Source organism: Erigeron canadensis, chromosome 8, assembly GCF_010389155.1.
Source record: "Erigeron canadensis isolate Cc75 chromosome 8, C_canadensis_v1, whole genome shotgun sequence".
NCBI lineage: Eukaryota > Viridiplantae > Streptophyta > Magnoliopsida > Asterales > Asteraceae > Erigeron > Erigeron canadensis.
The window spans coordinates 7,858,548-7,877,713 of NC_057768.1; the positions used below are offsets into that span (position 1 = coordinate 7,858,548).

The 19,166-nt window shown below is 36.4% G+C and overlaps 2 protein-coding genes and 1 pseudogene across 2 annotated transcripts; 1 reads left to right on the top strand and 2 right to left on the bottom strand.

Moving 5' to 3' along the window:
* Positions 1 to 775: 775 nt before the first annotated feature.
* Positions 776 to 1,381, bottom strand: LOC122610203. The gene is made up of 2 exons (XM_043783195.1): positions 1,192 to 1,381; positions 776 to 1,014 (listed from the first exon to the last, which is right to left on the bottom strand). Exons 1-2 carry the CDS (start codon positions 1,379 to 1,381, stop codon positions 776 to 778), a joined length of 429 nt encoding a protein of 142 aa, XP_043639130.1.
* Positions 1,382 to 1,465: 84 nt separating this feature from the next.
* LOC122610205 lies at positions 1,466 to 4,732 on the bottom strand (annotated as a pseudogene).
* Positions 4,733 to 16,263: 11,531 nt separating this feature from the next.
* Positions 16,264 to 17,855, top strand: LOC122579044 (GATA transcription factor 6-like). Its single transcript, XM_043751132.1, has 2 exons — positions 16,264 to 16,742; positions 17,006 to 17,855. Exons 1-2 carry the CDS (start codon positions 16,422 to 16,424, stop codon positions 17,687 to 17,689), a joined length of 1,005 nt encoding a protein of 334 aa, XP_043607067.1. The 5' UTR covers positions 16,264 to 16,421; the 3' UTR covers positions 17,690 to 17,855.
* Positions 17,856 to 19,166: the final 1,311 nt, after the last annotated feature.

Sequence of the window (19,166 nt, forward strand, 5' to 3'; positions counted from 1 at the left end):
TAGTAAGACGTTAGATTTACATGAACCATATAACATCAAACCGATACGCTTTCACAAAACTATACCGGCTAAGTTAAAAGATTTCCAATTATCTCACAATAAATATTGTTATGGGTTCGATCCTCATCCCATGCAAAGATTGGAGGGTCTTTTCTACCATTTAGGTAAAAACTGGAAGCAGCCTCTCTACTTAGGTAGAGGTAAGGTCTGCCTACATCTTAACCTCCCCCATACATCGTCGAGGTATTGGGGCTCAAAACCCGCAGAAGGCGGCACTGAGCAGTTACTTACTTATTTACTTTTTCACAATAAATATTGTTCCTTTTTTTAACCACAAAATGGTTATTGACACCTTGATTTCATCAATTGAACCTGCAATAGAAATCGTACTGATCATTCCTCGATATCGTATGGAAATTCCAAAGGTTTTAATGCCTGCAATTTCATTCACAAGACTAATTGTGTTGTATCAATACTAACAATAGATCGAAATATATGAACAAAGGAATAAGATGGCCAAAAGATTCTGTATTATTTCTTAACTTTCAATGAATAAAGTTACAAACTCTTGACCTTGATTTTTGTGAATACTTAAAAACAAAGTACGACAACTACTTTAAATAGATAAAGCTCAACAAAAAAACAGCAACAAACTAACGGTTATGGAGAACATGTAAAACCACCTTTCACACCTCGTTGACCTATTATTATGCAGGAAAAGAAATAGTCAATTAAACTTAATTAACCAAGTAAAAGACACGTTCTCTTAGCCACGTCATCCTTCATTCTCCCCCTGACGTGCTAAGGCTGGTTCAAGCATGCCCACCATCTTTTTCATTTCATTGAACTTAATGCTTGGAAGCGGTTTTGTGAGAAAATCTGCCTTCTGCTCCTTCCCACTTACAAACTCAACCTCAATTAACCCTTCATCAACACATTCTCGAATAAAATGGTACTTGGTATCTATGTGCTTACTACGCCCATGGAACACCGGGTTTTTCATCAAAGCCAAAGCTGCTTCATTATCAACTAAAAGCTTAACACACTTTGGCTCCACACCGATTAGCTCACTGATGAAGTTTCACAGCCATAATGCTTGACACGAAGCTGCTGTAGCAGCCATAAATTCAGCTTCACAGGAGGAAAGAGCCACTGTTCTTTGCTTTTGAGATGACCATGTGATAATGTTACCTGAGAAATAGAAGATAGTTCTTGTCGTCCCTTTTCTTCCTTCTCTGTCATCACCAAAACTGTTATCGCTATAGTCAACGAGCTGCTCATCTCCCCCGACTCCATACTTCAAACTAGTCATCATGGTACCTTTCAAATACCTGAGAATGTGTTTAATCGCTGTTTCATGCGACTCCTTCGGTTTCTCCATATATCTACTCACCACTCCCACCGAGTAACACAGATCGGGTCGAGTGTGAAGTAGATAACGAAGACTCCCGATAATGCTTCGATACTAAGTTGGATCAACACATTTTCCATCTTCATCTTTGGTCAACTGAAGCTTGTTCTCCATAGGATAATGACTTGAGTTGCAATTCTCCATACCTGCCATCTTCAGAATATGTTTAGCATACCCAGCTTGCATGAGAGTAATACCAGCTGCATCTTGCTTTACTTCAATACCCAAATAGTATGATAGAAGACCCAAATCACTCATATCAAAACAAGTCTTCATCTTGGCTTTAAAACTGAGAATGTCCTTCTCTCTTGTACCTGTCACAATAATATCATCAACATAGACCCCAAAATTAACAATAAATCTCCACGCTTCATTGTATATATAGCCGGCTCATGAACACATTTCTTGAAACCGAGTTCTTTCAGGGTCTTATCAAGCTTCGAGTTCCAGGCCCTAGGCGCTTGCTTAAGCCCATGCAAGGCTTTATGCAACTTGAACACATGCCCTTCTTTGCCTTTGATTTCGAAACCTTCTGGTTGCGACACGTACACTTCCTCCCGAAGATTACCATTCAAGAAGGCTGACTTTACATCTAAGTGATGTACAAGCCACCCTCTCGAAGCTGCTAAAGCCAAGATTACCCGAACGCTTTCCATTCGAGCTACAGGTGCAAACGAATCTTCAAAATCAACTCCTTTATGTTGGACATAGCCCTTTGCAACAACCCTTGCCTTGTGCTTTATCACATCCCCGTTTGCACCTCTATCACCTTTTTATCACCTTTTTATCATTAGGCAATCGGGTTAATGACCAAGTGTTATTCTTCACAATCGAATCCAACTCAGCTTCCATGGCTTTTTACCAATTCACATCTTTCAGGGCTTCTTTAACTCAAACAGGTTCTTCTTCAGCTAACAAGAGCCCCTCCTTTTCATACATGGCTTGCACTTCCTCATTCGTCATTGTTGGTGCACGTTTATTAACATCCTTGAGAAACTGATATCCTTGTACTCCAATTTTTTCAGATGATGAAACCCCACTGGGTGATAAATTAAATCTTGAAATTGGAGATGTGGTACCATGCGCTTGGGAGCTTGTATTTTCATTTGTTGTTGCATGTGAAACATCATGTGAACTTGTAAATTGAGACACACTCACAATTTTATTAGATAATGGAGTTTGGGGTTAGATGGGACCCCATCTACTCCCATGTTGCCAGTAGATAAACCACCACTATCATAATGTCTTGAAACATCACCATCATGCATGCCATCCCTTTGACTTGATAACCCATGTATATTACCAAAACCCATAAGATGGGAGAAAATTGTGCCATCTCCTGACAACCTTTCACATAATTCCCAATTCCAACCTAGCATCTCATCAAATAGTACATCTCTAGACACTACAATCTTTTTTTCTTTTGGATTGTATAATCTATAGGCTTTACTCCCTTTTTCCATCCCTACATAAACCATACGGCTACTTCTATCCTCTAGTTTGCTTACATGGGTTTTTATGTTCTTTACATAGGCCAAACAACCAAACACCTTTAAATACTTTACGTTTGGTTTTTTCTTTTTAAAAACCTCAAATGGTGTTACATTCTTCACTACCTTTGTTGGAAGTCTGTTTAGAACAAACACAACATGTCTCACAGCCTTCCCCCACAACGAATCAGGAACATTCATCGACTTTAACATTGAACGAGTCATGTTCAAGACCGTTCGGTTTCGTCTCTCCACAACCCCATTTTGCTGTGGGGTATACGGGGCTGTTGTATGATTCCAAATTTTTGGTAACCCCTTAACGTAGTTCTTCCTACCCATCAATTCCAAATTATGAAAGTTGGCATGACCTAACCTTGCATGCCATACCCATGCATCCTCTTCAATTTTGGACAACAAACATGTGGGCTTTACTGCTTTTAAAGGAACCTTGTACAATCTATTTTCAGACCTTTCAACTTTCATGACTAGTCTTTTTTTTTCATCATAAAGTCTTAGATAATTGCCATACATATCAACTCTATACTTTATTTCTGTCAACTGACCCAAACTTAAAATATTTGTGGTTAAAGATGGAATAAAGTATACCTCCCTTATCATGAGTTGATCCCCATTCTTACAGTGAAATAGCACAGTACCTTTTTCTTTGATTTCTACCTTAGACCCATCACCAAAACGGACCTTCCCGGTCACAGTTTCATCAAGATCAGCAAATACTTCCTTCAAACCCGTCATATGGTTGCTTGCACCATTGTCGAGATACCATAAACTCTTCTTAGACTCGTTCCAGTCACCATTCAATTCAGGAAACACCTTATTCTCGTTCAACAAAACCATAGATTCTGATTCTTCACCACACACAATCAACAAAAGTGTGGGTTCATCATCTTGGTCATCGGTAAGGTGCACCTCTTCATCTTGTTTCTTCTCTTGCTTGCATTCAGAGGCATAATGACCAAGATTCTGACAGTTAAAGCATTTTACATTGCTCTTATCTCGTTAACGGTTCCAACCACCGATATTTTGTGATGATCTGCTAACCCCACGGCCACCCCTTCCACGAGATGAACCTCTTCCCCTTGTTTCGATTCTAACCCCACGATTGGAGTTCAAGCCTCGACCACGATACCCACTAGACTTGTTGTATGCTTTGTCACCATTTTTGCCATCATTTTTTGGTGAACAACAAGGCCGACTCAGATGTACCAGTCCCTTGTCGAAGCTTCAAACGATCTTCATATGCCTTCAACCTTCCTATCACCTCATCGAAAGTCACCTCCTCCATTTTAATAAACTGTTCCGCGCCGGCCACCATTGGAATGAATTTATCAGTTACCGTATCGAACAATTTTCGCACCAATTCCTCATCTTCCAAAACCGCACCAACAAGTTTATATTTTGATATCATAGCCGACAACCTTCCACTATACTCATCAATAGTTTCTCCGTGTCGCATACGGAGTGCTTCAAACTCACTTTTGTACGTATGTAGGCGAGCCTTTTGCACACCTTCAACTCCTACATAACGCGTTTTGAACGACTCCCAAACCTCCTTCGCAGTTCTCTTCTTTGCCACTTGCAAGAGAATTTCTTCAGGGATTGCTTGAAATATAAATGCATGAGCTGTCTTGCTCTTCTTCGCATCAATGACAGCCCCTTCCTCGGGCTCTATCGTCTCCCAGAGCCCTTGTGCATCTAATATTGCTTCCATTTTAATGGACCATGTTGTGTAGTTTGTAGCTGTGAGAATTGGGACTTGGAAGCGTAAGGTTGTTTCTTTTGGTGGATTTGAGGAACTTGCGATTATGGACATGGTGTTAAACTTTGGATATTTTGGCGTATAACAATGATAGAGATAAAAGGAAAAACCTTGCTCTGATACCAAAATGTTGGATCAATACTAACAATAGATCGAAATATATTCACAAAAACCAAGGTCAAGAGTCTGTAACTTTATTCATTGAAAGTTAAGAAATAATACAAAATCTTTTGGCCATCTTGTTCCTTTGTTCATATATTTCGATCTATTGTTAGTATTGATCCAAAAAATTGGTCATATCATTAACAAAAAGCTAATGCCGTAAGAATGGTTACTAAATTATCCATCTTTCCCAATTTATCATGTTACACCTACTAAATATCTTCCAACTCAAAACTCTCCAATCTCTCCAAATTTCATCAATTTGGTGGAGACAATGTTACCAATCTCGGTGAAGTTTGTCAATATCCTTCACCAAAGATTTACCCAACTTTCTCACTCTCACCTCCCCTCTCTATCTCCCCGATGAACTTCACCAAATCACCTAGGGGGTTCCGCCGGTGATACTCGGCACCCAGATTTCAGCGCCAACAGTTTGCCGAGACCACTCCCTTCGCCCTATAATCCTAATGTCATGTATCCAAAATCGCAAACTTAATCTTGACTTATTACAACACAGAGTTTAATATGTTGGAGTGTGATCATTTTATTATAAATCGCATGTCCGGGAATAATTTAAGCCTACGGGGTCACACGAAATAACACGGTAACTCGATAATATTAATTGATATATTAAAGTAATATATTAATTAGTTTGATCACAGAATAATTAATTAAACATAATTAAAGGATTAATTATATTTAACTAGTTAAAAAGGAGGATTAAAAATGTGAAAAATTGGAAAATGGTTTTTGGGCCCTAATTCTATGGGGGCGGTTTGGATTAAGGCTTGCCTTAATTCTAACTTGTTTTCCAAGAATGTTTAACCTAATTATTTCCTATATATAGAGGGCTTAATTCTAGGTTTTCATTGATTCTTTTATACTTTTTCACATAAGCAAATTCTCTCCTTTTTCTTCCTTGCTTTGAAGTGGCCGAAAATCCTTCCTTTTGAGGGGTTTCGACTTTGAAGTTGAAGGTTCAAGCAAAAGGTTTGTTTGGTTTGTGATCGAGTACTAGCATACGTTGTTCGGGGTGTCTAGTATGCGATCGTAGAGAGGTATTGCTTTAAACCCTAAGCATTAATAATAATCTTGTTATTATTATTTTTATTGGAGCTTGCATAAGGTACACGACTCAATTCTAGTCTTTGTTAATTAATTTGATTGCATATATGTTTCGATTTCTTCCGTTGCGCTTACTCGTGATTATATGGTTATTTATGTGTTCATATTCTAACAGTGGTATCAGAAGCCACATGTGTGATCTATTAATTACAAAGATCAAAACTTGAAGGGGGTTTAAGGGTTGGTTGATTTTAATTAATTGTTATATAATTAAAAGATTGTTTTTCTTTTTTTTTTAATTAATTAAATCAGATCTTGATTAAATAAAAATTAGGGTTTTTATTTAATTAAAGTTTTAACCTTGTTCAATGAATATTGAAACCCTCAAGCAAGTTTTGAATTGTGAATTGACATGATTTATGTGATGAATTGCAAAATTATGTATATCTTGATTATTTAAAGTTGTTAAATAATAGTAAAATCACAAGAAATTCATGCAAAATTAATTGTGATTTTACTGGATATATAGAGATATATTTTGCAAATCATGATGATCCAATAATTAGGGTTAATTATTAGATAATTATGTGACAATGTGAATTTTTCGTGTAAATTTTCTGGTTTGCGACAGTTTACTAAAAAATTCATATCTTTTAATAGGTAATGAGCTAGAAGCCCAAATTTGGACTGTAGATTTTCGACTCATAGGGCTACAACTTTGTAGTTCTGGTCGAAATCTGAATCGGACCAGAAACAGGCTTAAACTGCTCGTGAAGCTACTAGAAATTTCCAGTCAGCATGTTTTTATGTGTTTATGTGCTAAGTGTTAGTTATTTTGTTTAAAGGCTTACGCAATCAAGGTAACTTGATGCATGTGGTCTTCTTCTTTGGAAGGGGGAGCCGGGTTTAAACATATGCATGAACCATAGTGACCATGTTTAGGTGGCCTACCTTAACTTATTACTTGATTAAGTAGTTCGGAAATTAGTAAGTTTATTAATTTTTGTATTGTTTATAAGTTGGGTGATGCAAAAATTGGTTTTTGAAATAAACTTGTCTAAGAACTATCGAAATAGAGATTTCATTAATAAAATTGGAGTCTTGCAACCTTGAGATACACCGGCTCACCCATTTGAACAAACTCTAAGAGAGGTATAAGTTGGAGTGCGCTAGCCTAGCCTTTTAAAAGGGCGGGTTTTTAATTGCGTTCATCGCAAACCTTTGCCCTTGCGCTTCTTTGTGCGTTCAAATGGAGCTACCGAGCTCTCTTGTGTTGTAAGACTATACAAATGATTTTATTAAATATTATGTTTCGAAGATTATGCATGAGTCTTCAAACATAAACCTTTGATTCACATCAAATGCATTACCCATTTAAAGTTAAGTCAATGCCACCCACTTTGCTAAGAACACTTGCCAGTGCTTTTTGCTCTACGTGAGACGTAGGTGAATTGTATCTCTTCAAGGTAGATTACCACTCGTTGTGAGATAGCGGTGGACTATCTACATGTTCTTAATTGGGCGACCTAAAACGAGTTAAGAGGTGAGACCTTAACCCGTGGCATAAGATGGGACAAAACATGTTTACAAAACACTTAATACCCCTTTACAGTGTTGTTGTAAGTCCCATAATTCTAGGAGTTGCATGAATGCAATTATCGATTCTCGATTACCTTTTGAATACCGTCATTTCTAGCAGATCAACTGATGAAATAATTGTATGTCAAGTTGGATCCTAGCCTTAGTGAAAGTAATTTGTTAGATGAATTTAACAAGGGTAAATTACATTTCTTAAGGATTAATTATCAAAAATACCGATAATTGAACTTTTGTCTGTTTTGAAGATGGCAACAACAAATCCTTCTCAAAACATACACCAATCGGCTTTCAGGTCGATGCTAGAAAGGAAAAGACTTTCTGGAGCCAAACTTCAATGACTGGGTTCAAGTCATTGATGAACAGACATCGTTGTTCCGGGAGCGAATGCTTCAACTTGAAAGTTGGCTGCATACAATGCTCGATATGATAGACACAATGAGGTTGCTTGTTTAATGTTGGAAAGCATGAATACCGACCTTCAAAAGCAATTTGATCATTCATTTCCATGTGATATGCTCACTAAACTCAAGTCTTTGTACTAAAAGCAAGCCGGAGTGGAGTTGTTCGATCTAGTTGATCAACTTCATGACTTGCGACACGAGCATGGAACATCGGTTAGTCCTCAAGTACTCCAGTTGAAGAGGCACTCATGGACAATTGGAAAGGTTAAACTATGCTTATCATCTGCATATTACTATTGGCATGAACCTAAAAAGCGGATTTTTTAGGAGTTCGTGCGCAATTGTAATATGCATAGCATTAGTAAAACCACAGCTAAACTTCATGTCATGTTAATTGAGTATGAGAAAGAGTTTCCAAGGAAATCTGCTACATCCCGAGTTCTTATGATCAAGGGGGGAAAGGTTCGGAAAGCAAAACAACCGTAAGCAAAGGGCAAGATTTTTTGGTAAGAGAAAACAAGTTGTGTTTGTCTCAAAACTTTAAAAGACCCTTTTGGCAAAAGGAGCATATGGCTAAAGTATCTAGCTGAGATGAATGCGAAAAATAAGCAAGTTGGTTCGGCACGTGCTTCAAGTATCTTCAAAATCGAACTATATGAGTTGTTATACAAATAATAACTCAATAGCAAAGAGTCAAGTTTAACTTGGACTCTAACTATCTTTGACATTGTCATCTTGTTTAATTTTGTCAAGAAAGGCATTTAAAGACTTCAAAGGGACGGTGTCTTACAATCAAATGATGAATCATTTGATAAATGCATGGTTTTGACATTATCATTAACAAGAAATGCATTGGAAATCTTCGGTATGAAGAGATCTTGCAATCAAATGATGAATCATTTGATAAATTACGTGTTTTTGGGATTGTCTTTAGCAAGAAACACGTTGGAAATCTTCATAACGAAGGGATCTTGAAATCAAATGATGAATCATTTGATAAATGTGTTGTCGTTAGCAAGAAATGCATACTTCAAATTGAAGGGATCTTAAAATCAAATGATGAATCATTTGACAAAAGATCGTTATATCAAATGATGAATCATTTGACAAATGCATGCCTTGTGGTTTCGGCAAGATGACAAGAATACCTTTTCTGCATAAAACCGGAGAGGGCTAAGGAATTACTTGGACTAATACATTCAGATGTATGTAGCCCATTTAGGCATGTGTCAAGGAAAAGCTAGCTACTTCATCATTTTTATGAATGATTTCAGTCATTATGGTTATGTTTAATTGCTTTAACATAAACATGAAGTCTTTGAGATATTCAATGAATTTAAAAGTGAAGTAGAGAATCAACTCAATAGAACCATCAAGATTCTTCGTTCGGATCGAGATAAAGAATACTTAAGCCAAAAGTTTAAGGATCATCTAAAAGCTTGTGGATTTATCCAAGAGCTTACTCCTATATAAGGGTATATGTGAAAGGAGAAATCGAACCTTGTTGAACATGGTAAGATAAACGTTGAACCTTAAGACTCTCTCATTTCATTTTGGGATTATGCTTTAGAGATTGCTGCATGCATTCTCAATATGGTTCCAACCAAGAAGGTTGACAAGACACCGCATGAATTGTGGCATGGAAAGTGTTCCTAAGTTGTCTTACTTAAAGGTCTGGGGATGTGAGGCACTCGTGAAACGAGACACGCCTGACAAACTTGAGTCCAGATCTGTCAAGTGCATCTTTGTAGGACACCCGAAGGAAACGATGGGTTACTACTTCTACTTTCCTGCCGGAAACATTGTTAAAGTATTTTTGATTTGCTGAGTTCCTTGAAAGGAAACTCATATCTCAAGAAGACAGTGGGAGGATTGTTGAACTTGATGAGCATCAAGAAGATGTGTCAACTTCTAAAGATACTAGCAATCTTCAACTTGGGGGGGAAATGTTCAAAGAGATGAATCTCTAAGTGAACTACAAGTTGAAGATAAAGCGATTCCAGTTCGTAGGTCCTCAAGGACAATACGTGCTCGTGAAAGGTTAAATCTTATGATTGAGTCTGAAGAACACGTAGTAGGAGATTTGAATGAACCTCCTAATTTCAATGCTGCATTATCAGATCCGGAATCTGACAAATGGCTTGAAGCTGCGAATGTGGAAATAAAATCCATGAAAGACAATCAAGTCTGGAGCTTGGTTGATCTTCCACCAAATGGTAGAACCGTTGGGTGCAAGTGGATCTTCAAGATGAAGACCGACATGGATGGAAATATACACACCTATAAAGCTCGTCTTGTGGCGAAAGGTTATACTCAACTCTTTGGAGTTGATTATGAGGAAACCTTTTCTCCGGTTGCAGACATTAGAGCTATTAAGATCATCTTAGCTATAGCAGCGTACTATGACTTTGAGATATGGCAAATGGATGTCAAAACCGCTTTCTTGAATGGTTTTCTAGACGAGGAAGTCTATATGGTACAACCAGAAGGTTTTGTCAACCCTAAATATCCCAACAAAGTATGCAAACTTCAAAGGTCCATTTATGGACTAAAGCAAGCATCAAGGAGTTGGAATGAAAGGTTTGATGAAGAGATCAAAAAGTTTGATTTTGTTCAGAATCCTGATGAGCCATGTGTATATCACAAAGCTAGTAGGAGTAATGTTACTTTCCTTGTCTTGTATGTCGATGACATATTGATAATAGGAAATCATATTCCAATGTTGAAAGACGTTAAATCTTATCTTGGAAAGTGTTTCGCTATGAAAGACTTGGGTGAAGCAGCATTCATACTTGGAATCAAAATCTATAGAGATAGAAGTAAACGGTTGATCGGATTAAGTCAAAGTGCGTATATAGACAAGATCTTGAAGAGATTCAAGATGGAAAATTCTAAGCGCGAGAACTTGCCTATGCAAGAAGGACTTAATTTATCCAACAAGAATGGTGCTTCTACACCTGAAGAGGTAGAGCATATGAAGAGAGTCCCTTATGCTTCGGCGGTGGGATCTATCATGTATGCGGTTAGATGCACTAGACCTGATGTTGCGTTCGCGCAAAATATACTAAGCCGATATCAGCAAAATCCTGGAGAGGATCATTGGACTGCTATGAAAAACATTCTTAAGTACATGCGTGCTACTAAAGAATTGTTTTTGGTGTATGGAGGAAATCCAGATCAAGAGCTTAAAGTCACTGGATACTATGATGCTGGATTTTAGACTGATAAGGATGATACCAAGTCTCAGTCAGGGTATGTCTTCATTTTGAATGGAGGAGCAGTAGATTGGAAGAGCAAGAAGCGATCTACTGTTGCTATGTCTACTACAGAGTCTGAGTATATAGCTGCTTCGGATACAGCAATGGAAGCTGTCTGGATCAGAAAGTTTATTTCTGGGCTTGATGTGATGCCATCAAATAATACACCTATGGATTTGTACAGTGACAATTCTGGAGCAATTGTCATTGCCAATGAACCTGGGGTTCAAAAGGGTGCCAGACATTACCAAAGAAGATATCACTATGTTCGAGAGCAAATCAAATCAAGTGAAATTAATTTACTCAAAGTTCACACAGATTATAACTTGGCGGATCCTTTTACAAAGGCATTGTCAAAGGGAAAGCTCAACAAGCATGCAGAAGGCTTAGGTCTTAGATATTGCTAAGTTATATCATGTAAATTTGTGATTGGTATTTCGATAATGGGATGTTAAACAATTGTTATTTTCAATAAATGAATTTTTATACGCGGTATAAGTGGTTTCATTTTTATAATAATTGTGTCCTATATTTTCATGTTTAAATCCATGAATATTAGTTGAATATTCTAAATGTCTATTATCGATTAATTATATGGGAATATAATTAAAGTAAGACAATTGTGATAGATTGGTGAAAGCATTTAAGGAAATATTTTGAAGATGGTGGATCGTACCAAACTCACATGATATTCAAAAGGTGAATATTGGACTTACCCCACAGAACGAATTATCATTTTGTGGACCGACGTCATTAAATGAAATTCGTAAAATGGTTACTTTATTTATCCTTTGACATGAGATACAAGTGAGTTATGCATGTGTCGATTGCATTTCTTGATATAGTTCCTAACTGTCCTGAACAAGGCAGTAATAAAGGGCTATTTTCAGAAATGTTAAGAAACGACATGGCCAGACACTTGTAGTCAATACAGGATTTGTTCCTTCAATTTGCAACTGAAGTATGATACCATTTGGCGCCCTCATTAATTAATTGAAGATGTTTGTGTGGCCACACCCAAATGAACTCAAGAAGTTGTCTTGACTAATTTGGTAATCTTAATTAATTGTAGAAATGAGAAACATAATCGTTAAATTATGAAATGACATTGATCCATATTCATAATTAACAAGGGTATCTGAACAAAGGGATATTAAAGATTAAATCATTTCAACTTGGCAATTTAAGAATCTATTCATGAATATTTTCGGGAGCATTAGAGTGTTGCTAGACGCCAACCAATGTTATTGCCTTTATAATAACATGCTCAAGTGGGAGTTGTTGGAGTGTGATCATTTTATTATAAATCGCATGTCCGGGAATAATTTAAGCCTACGGGGTCACACGAAATGACACGGTAACTCGATAATATTAATTGATATATTAAAGTAATATATTAATTAGCTTGATCACGGAATAATTAATTAATCATAATTAAATGGTTAATTATATTTAACTAGTTAAAAAGGAGGATTAAAAATGTGAAAATTGGAAAATGGTTTTTGGGCCCTAATTCTATGGGGGCCGGTTTGGATTAAGGCTTGGAAAGCCTTAATTCTAACTTGTTTTCCAAGAATGTTTAACCTAATTATTTCCTATATATAGAGGGCTTAATTCTAGGTTTTCATTGATTCTTTTATACTTTTTCACATAAGCAAATTCTCTCTTTTTTCTAACTTTCTTTGAAGTGGCCAAAATCCTTCCTTTGGAGGGGTTTCGACTTTGAAGTTGAAGGTTCAAGCAAAAGGTTTGTTTGGTTTGTGATCGAGTACTAGCATACGTTGTTCGGGGTGTCTAGTGTGCGATCGTAGAGGGGTTTTGCTTTAAACCCTAAGCATTAATAATAATCTTGTTATTATTATTTTTATTGGAGCTTGCATAAGGTACACGACTCAATTCTAGTCTTTGTTAATTAATTTGATTACATATATGTTTGGATTTCTTCCGTTGCGCTTACTCGTGATTATATGGTTATGTATGTGTTCATATTCTAACACAATAATCATTTTCATGTGTTGTTTTTGTTGCCAATAAATGATGAACTTAATTTTCTTTTCCAGCACTAAATGGTTACCATTATAGTTGGGAACCCAAAATTTTCTAAGAAAACCTCTTGTAAGGTTTAAACCCAATATCTTATGATTGTTGAGCCTTCTCCTTCCATCACAATGCCGTTGAGACGTCGGACGCGCCTCCGTCGCAAGATCGACGTCTGACGTTAGTAGCACTTGCGTGTCTTAGCCCGACGTCCGAGCTTTTCTTCTTTTGGATGCAGACTTAGTTTTTTTGTATGGGGCCACTCGCGTTTTATTTGCATACAGTTAAAAATAAATAAATTTTTCCATAAACTCTTTGAAAACCAATTGCTAGTTGGCCATTTTTTTTAATTTCCCTTTAGGTCTATTTATTCACAACTTAAACACAACTATTTCAAATCACAAGAATCTTTTTCAAATCCTTTCTATCTTCATCAAACCATTTCATTCAAACACCACCACAAAATGTCATTACGAAGGTGGACTGAATCGAAAGATATTTTGTTGTCGAGATGTCGGATGTTGGGGATACCTGACCCCGTAAGCGGTAGATGTGAAATGACTAAAGTTGTTGGACCTATTTGATCAAATTTTTCAACTTGAAAACTGCACAATCAAGTTGTTGAATCGCAACTTCTCTACTCTTGATCTTCCCTTGCAAATACGTAAAATATTGGCACTCAAGATCAAAACAATTCCTTCTTGGCACTTGTAAAGTAAAAATTTGTTCTCGATACCAATTATTCTTTGCAGTTAGTTTTCGCATAACTTCCACAAGTTCCTCTAACAATTCGTGATCGAGGATATTGGCCATGATATTGTCTTTCACCTAATAGACAATCATTGTTGGTTTTGGGTTAGTGATATTTAATGAAGTAGCCATTTCAATCGTAGAAATGTTTGTTTTTGAGTCAGGAATAATTGATGAAAAAGCCGTTATTTATAAGTAAACTACATTACACTCCTCCAATGTTCAAAATTGAAAATATTTACACGTTTAGTCCCCCAACATTCAAATTCAAAATATTTACACATTTAGTCCCTTAAACGGTAAAAAATTCAAATTAATTTCAACTTTAGTCTCTGAACGGCTAACCTTGATTTCACTCTATAAATACGATCTCAAGGGCTTCACGATTTTCATTACCATTTCACTTTCCATTTCACTACAAACTCACTCTTTACATCCAAATGGCGTCATCATCAAACGTTATTCACCGACCTTGCATGACCTTGGATAAAATGACAAAAAACTAATGATGCTGATATCAAAGAGGACATCATCCTTGAAACAAAAATCTCTCGGGTTAAGGATTGGCTACGGGAGAAAAGACAACGTTGCGATCAAGAAGATCGTTATTCTTCGTTGCTACAAGTATAGATTAACAGGGTCAAGGCGACAATCAAAGATGTTTTTGAGGCCAGTCACACATTGGGTGACCATTGTGATGATATACCCATATGGAGCTCTAGCTTCGTACCCGAAGCAGAAGCAGAATACGAAGTCATCTTCGTACAGGTAAAGTGATTTATACACATAATGGAGCTCGACCTCCGTTCAGCATAATCATTCCGGAGCTCTAAAGGAAATAATTACCTAGCTCCGTGGAAATATACAATAAAGATCGGATAAAGATCTTCTTCACGATTAATCTATTAAATATATATCAAAGCTCCGATATACTCGGAACACGGCTTGGTAACAAGATTACCACAAATTTCCTCAAGAAGGAAACAAGATATTCACAAAGGAGGAAGAGATTTACCCTAATTCTCTTACCCTCCTCTCCAAGTTATCTACCCTTTATATAAATAGAGGAAGAGCCTCACGGCATAGAGGGATTCATACACACAATTCGTATACATCATACGAATTATACACCAAAACCCTCTCACGAGTTTATTCGACCTCCGGATAAACCCTAATCAAAACCCTAAGTCGAACGAATCAACTTAGTCATCAAACCATTCGGCGTAAAGCGGTCTCTCCGACCCTCTGACCGTAAGGGAATCGCCGATAAACACCTACAACCCAACTCATACCTCCGGTTGAGCCATAATGCGATTATTTGATCCAACACATTGCATTTGGGCTAAATCATACCATGATAATTGTGGAGAAGACAAAACAGTCGACAAAGTGAAATGCCCGCAACACGACAAGTGGTGGCTCAACGAAAACGTTTACCGTGACATAAAAAGTATGTCACCAGAAGATCCTCAGTAATCGTATCATGATAATGTATTGCGTATTTTTGTTATTAACTATTTTTTTTAACTATGTATTTTTGTTTATCATGTAATGTGTTTTGTTAATAATAAAATGTGTTTATTTATTTTTTATATTATAAAGTTGAAATAATAAAATAATGGAAGAATAAATTAAGAAGGGTAACGATCATTTCTCCTAAGTTGTTAGCCTAAAAAGCCTCCTAATTAATACGATTGTGACATGTGAAAAATTAAGGGGTGAGATTAGGAAAGAGAATTAATGGTATCCACATATCACCATCTAAAGCTATTAAAAGAATTTCTAGACTAATTTTTTAGAAGGATAAATCATTTTCCAATAAAGAACAGGGGTTATAAAGAGTGGAATGTTCTTGTGTTGTTTGAAAGAGATAGAAAATCTAATGTACCAGGAAAATAATTAAAAAAATTGATATAGAACATGACATTAATAGAAAGAGGACTTGTTAATGTATCATACTTATTTGTTGTTGCGTACAAAAAGATATCATGTGCTAGTGTGCTACCTTGGTTTATTCAGTCAAAGAAAGAAAGTAAAGTTTTCAATCTTGAATTTGTAACAATCGTATGTTCATGCATTCAAATAATCAAATACCATAAATTCTCAAAACATCACAAAACATCATTAATTTATTACCTCCATGGCTCCATCTCCATAAGTTCAAAATGCCTCAAAAAATCAACTTAGCCACGAAAATTTTGAATTTGAATAAAAAGAGAGGGGTTATGAAAATACAATAAACAAAAGAAATGGGCACTTTGTATATATATTCATATATCTTTTTTTTTTTTCTGGTTTTTGTTTCAAGAGATGTACATGAAAAGCACTTATCTCTCCCATTCAATGCTTTACCAAACACACCCCAACACTCTTACTTCTTCTTTTCCATAACAACAACAACAAAAAAAAAAACATATCTTTTAATTATTCTCCTTTTCATTTCTTCCTAATTAATTTCTCTGTTTGTTTTCAATGGAGTGTGTTCAAGGTGCTTTGAAAAGCAGTTTCATTTCTCTCAACAACCACCACCAAAACCAACTCTCCGTTAACGACGACTTAACGGCCGTTAATTCCCTCCCTTGTGACGACCTTTTCGTTGACGGCCTTCTTGATTTCTCAGACGCCGGTGACTTCGAGGCAGAACAACCACCAACACCACAACCGCAAAACGACAATACCCTTGTCGTTTTTGACACAAACAACGACGGCGAAACAACCCCCATTTCTCCGGCTAACCAAACCACCACCGCCGCCGCCACTACCACCACAAGTTTGACTGACCTTTTACTTCCGGTAACAATTAGTACTAAAAAGTTTTCATTTTTAAGAGTTTTGTTAAATATAGCGTTAAACCCGACCCGTTTTGGCCCATTTGTTTCCGGGGCACAAAAAAGTTTATATCTTTTTTATAACATAGTCGTCATTTATAAATAAAATTTGTTTTATATATCCGAATTAGTGTAATGCATGTTTAAAAAGATAGTCTTGGCAAAAAAGAAAAAAAAAGTATGTCTTTATGAAATAAATTTAAGGTGGGTTTTTGGTGTTTTTTTCAGGCGGATGACGTGGCGGAACTTGAATGGGTGTCTCATTTTGTGGATGACTCATTTTCCGGTGGATATTCTTTAACATGTCCGGCAGTAAAGGTTCTTGAAAGAAAGCCAAAACCTGAACCTGAAAGTTTTCAAACCGGGTTTGAAAAACCAAACTTAACAACTCCGGTTCACACAAAAGCAAGAAGCAAACGGGCAAGAACTGGCGGTCGGGTTTGGTCACTCGGGTCAAACCCGTTAACTGATTCGTCGACTTCAAGTTCTTCATCCACTTCTTGTACTTCAAACCCATGGGTTTTTTACCAACAAGAATGCACTCAAACCGCCGAGTCAATCTTTGGAAAAAGCCCGGTTCATAAACCGAGGAAGAAAAAAAGTTCATTTCTTGTGGGTACAATGGTGCCGGTTCGTGGACCAGTTCATGTACCGGTTCAGTCTCAGCCGCCTAGGCGGTGTAGTCATTGTCATGTACAAAAAACCCCACAATGGAGAGCCGGTCCATTAGGTGCAAAAACGCTTTGTAATGCTTGTGGGGTCCGGTTTAAGTCCGGTCGGCTGTTACCGGAATATAGGCCGGCGTGTAGTCCGACTTTTTCAAGTGAAATGCACTCGAATAACCATCGGAAAGTCTTGGAAATGCGGCAGAAGAAGGAAGCCGGTTTAACTTATCCGGTTCGGAGTTTTTGAAGATGAAATTTTAGGTAGGAAATAGGGAAAAAGGTTAGTATTTGGTAGGAAAAACCGGGTTTAGTTAGTGTTTCCCGGTTTTGAGCGGTAGGTTTCATGGCAACTGATTATTAGTAGACTTTTAATGTAACTTTCAATTATTAAAGTTGTTTTTTATTACTTTTTATTTCTCTTTGCGGGTGATATTCACATTCAGTCCTTGCTTAGAAGTTATAATTATGTTTTACATTTACTTTTTATTAATTTCTAAGATATGTTTTTTTAAAAAGTAAAAACATGGTTTTTTAAAAGTACAACTAATTTGATACAAGTTATAGTGGTTAGGTGCAAAACTTATGTCTTTAAATATAGAGGTTAAAGATTCAACTGTTACTTACTTCCTATTAAATGGTGTAATATATTGTCTTAAGTGGCAAAGAAAAAATGTTCTGATACTTTTGTTTATTTCTTGGTAGAAAGAGCTGTATATAAAAGTTTTGGATGGAAAATAGCAAGGTGATAAAAACGAGGGGTGTAGTTTGTAAGTTATGTAAAACCTATATGAGGCCGTCGAAAAGCGGGAAATTAATGAGTTAATAAGGGTGGTGAGGGATAATGTTTATGAAGAAAAGGAAGCGTAAAATGTTGGTATCCATAATGTGATCTGGGTCGTTTGTTTGTGATCGGACGGATGAAAATAGAAGAAGGTCTTTGAGGATTGGGTAAAAGAAAAGATGAGGGATTCTTTCACATGGTACGAGAAGAAGATTTAAAAATAGAGGGTAAAATGGGACCCAAAGGTTTTTGTTGGATATTGTAGTACAACTTTTTTCTCTTGCTTCTTTTTCACTTTATACTTCGATACAAATCGAAAGATACGAGTATTCAATATTATTTGGATATAAACAAAAAAATAGCACACCTTTATAACAAAAATATCGAAAAGATTAAAACAAATGCAATATTCCATGATTCATCCATGGGTGGTGATATTGCTAAAATATAAATTAACCTGTAGATAGCTAAATGTGATAGAAATATCAGTTTCCTTCATATATACCAATGGTATTATAAGAATCCTCTCCACAGTGATTTATTACTCTTTTTTTTCTCTTCACCATATATCCATATCAATATACTCGTATACAATATCAGTATTTTTATTTATCTACATATACTTTTTTTTTTCAAATGGCAAAATTAATGTTATAAAAACAATACCAAATAGCAAGGTAATAGTGGTCAAGATACAAAGATACATATATAGAATATACAAAAATACATCTAGACTCCTCTCAAAACTTAAACTGTTAGGGAAACACGAGATCAATAACAAGCAACTGGAAATACAAGCAAAACAACTCAAAGCAACAAACCAAGTATCACTATAAGACTAGTGCCGGGTTTTTAAGCCACTCATCCTAACCAATGATGATCTTCGCTCGTTTATTTTGGAACCAAAGATAAAACAAGTTAATAACTGAGTCAACCAGCACGT

Excerpts from the sequence above, each read along its gene's own strand:
- LOC122579044 (XM_043751132.1), top strand. The coding sequence starts at position 16,422 with ATGGAGTGTGTTCAAGGTGCTTTGAAAAGCAGTTTCATTTCTCTCAAC. Across the intron at positions 16,743-17,005 it reads TGACTGACCTTTTACTTCCG|GCGGATGACGTGGCGGAACT; the intron begins GTAACAATTAGT and ends TGTTTTTTTCAG.
- LOC122610203 (XM_043783195.1), bottom strand. The coding sequence starts at position 1,381 with ATGGAGAAACCGAAGGAGTCGCATGAAACAGCGATTAAACACATTCTC. Across the intron at positions 1,015-1,191 it reads AACTATCTTCTATTTCTCAG|CTTTGGCTTTGATGAAAAAC; the intron begins GTAACATTATCA and ends ATAATGAAGCAG.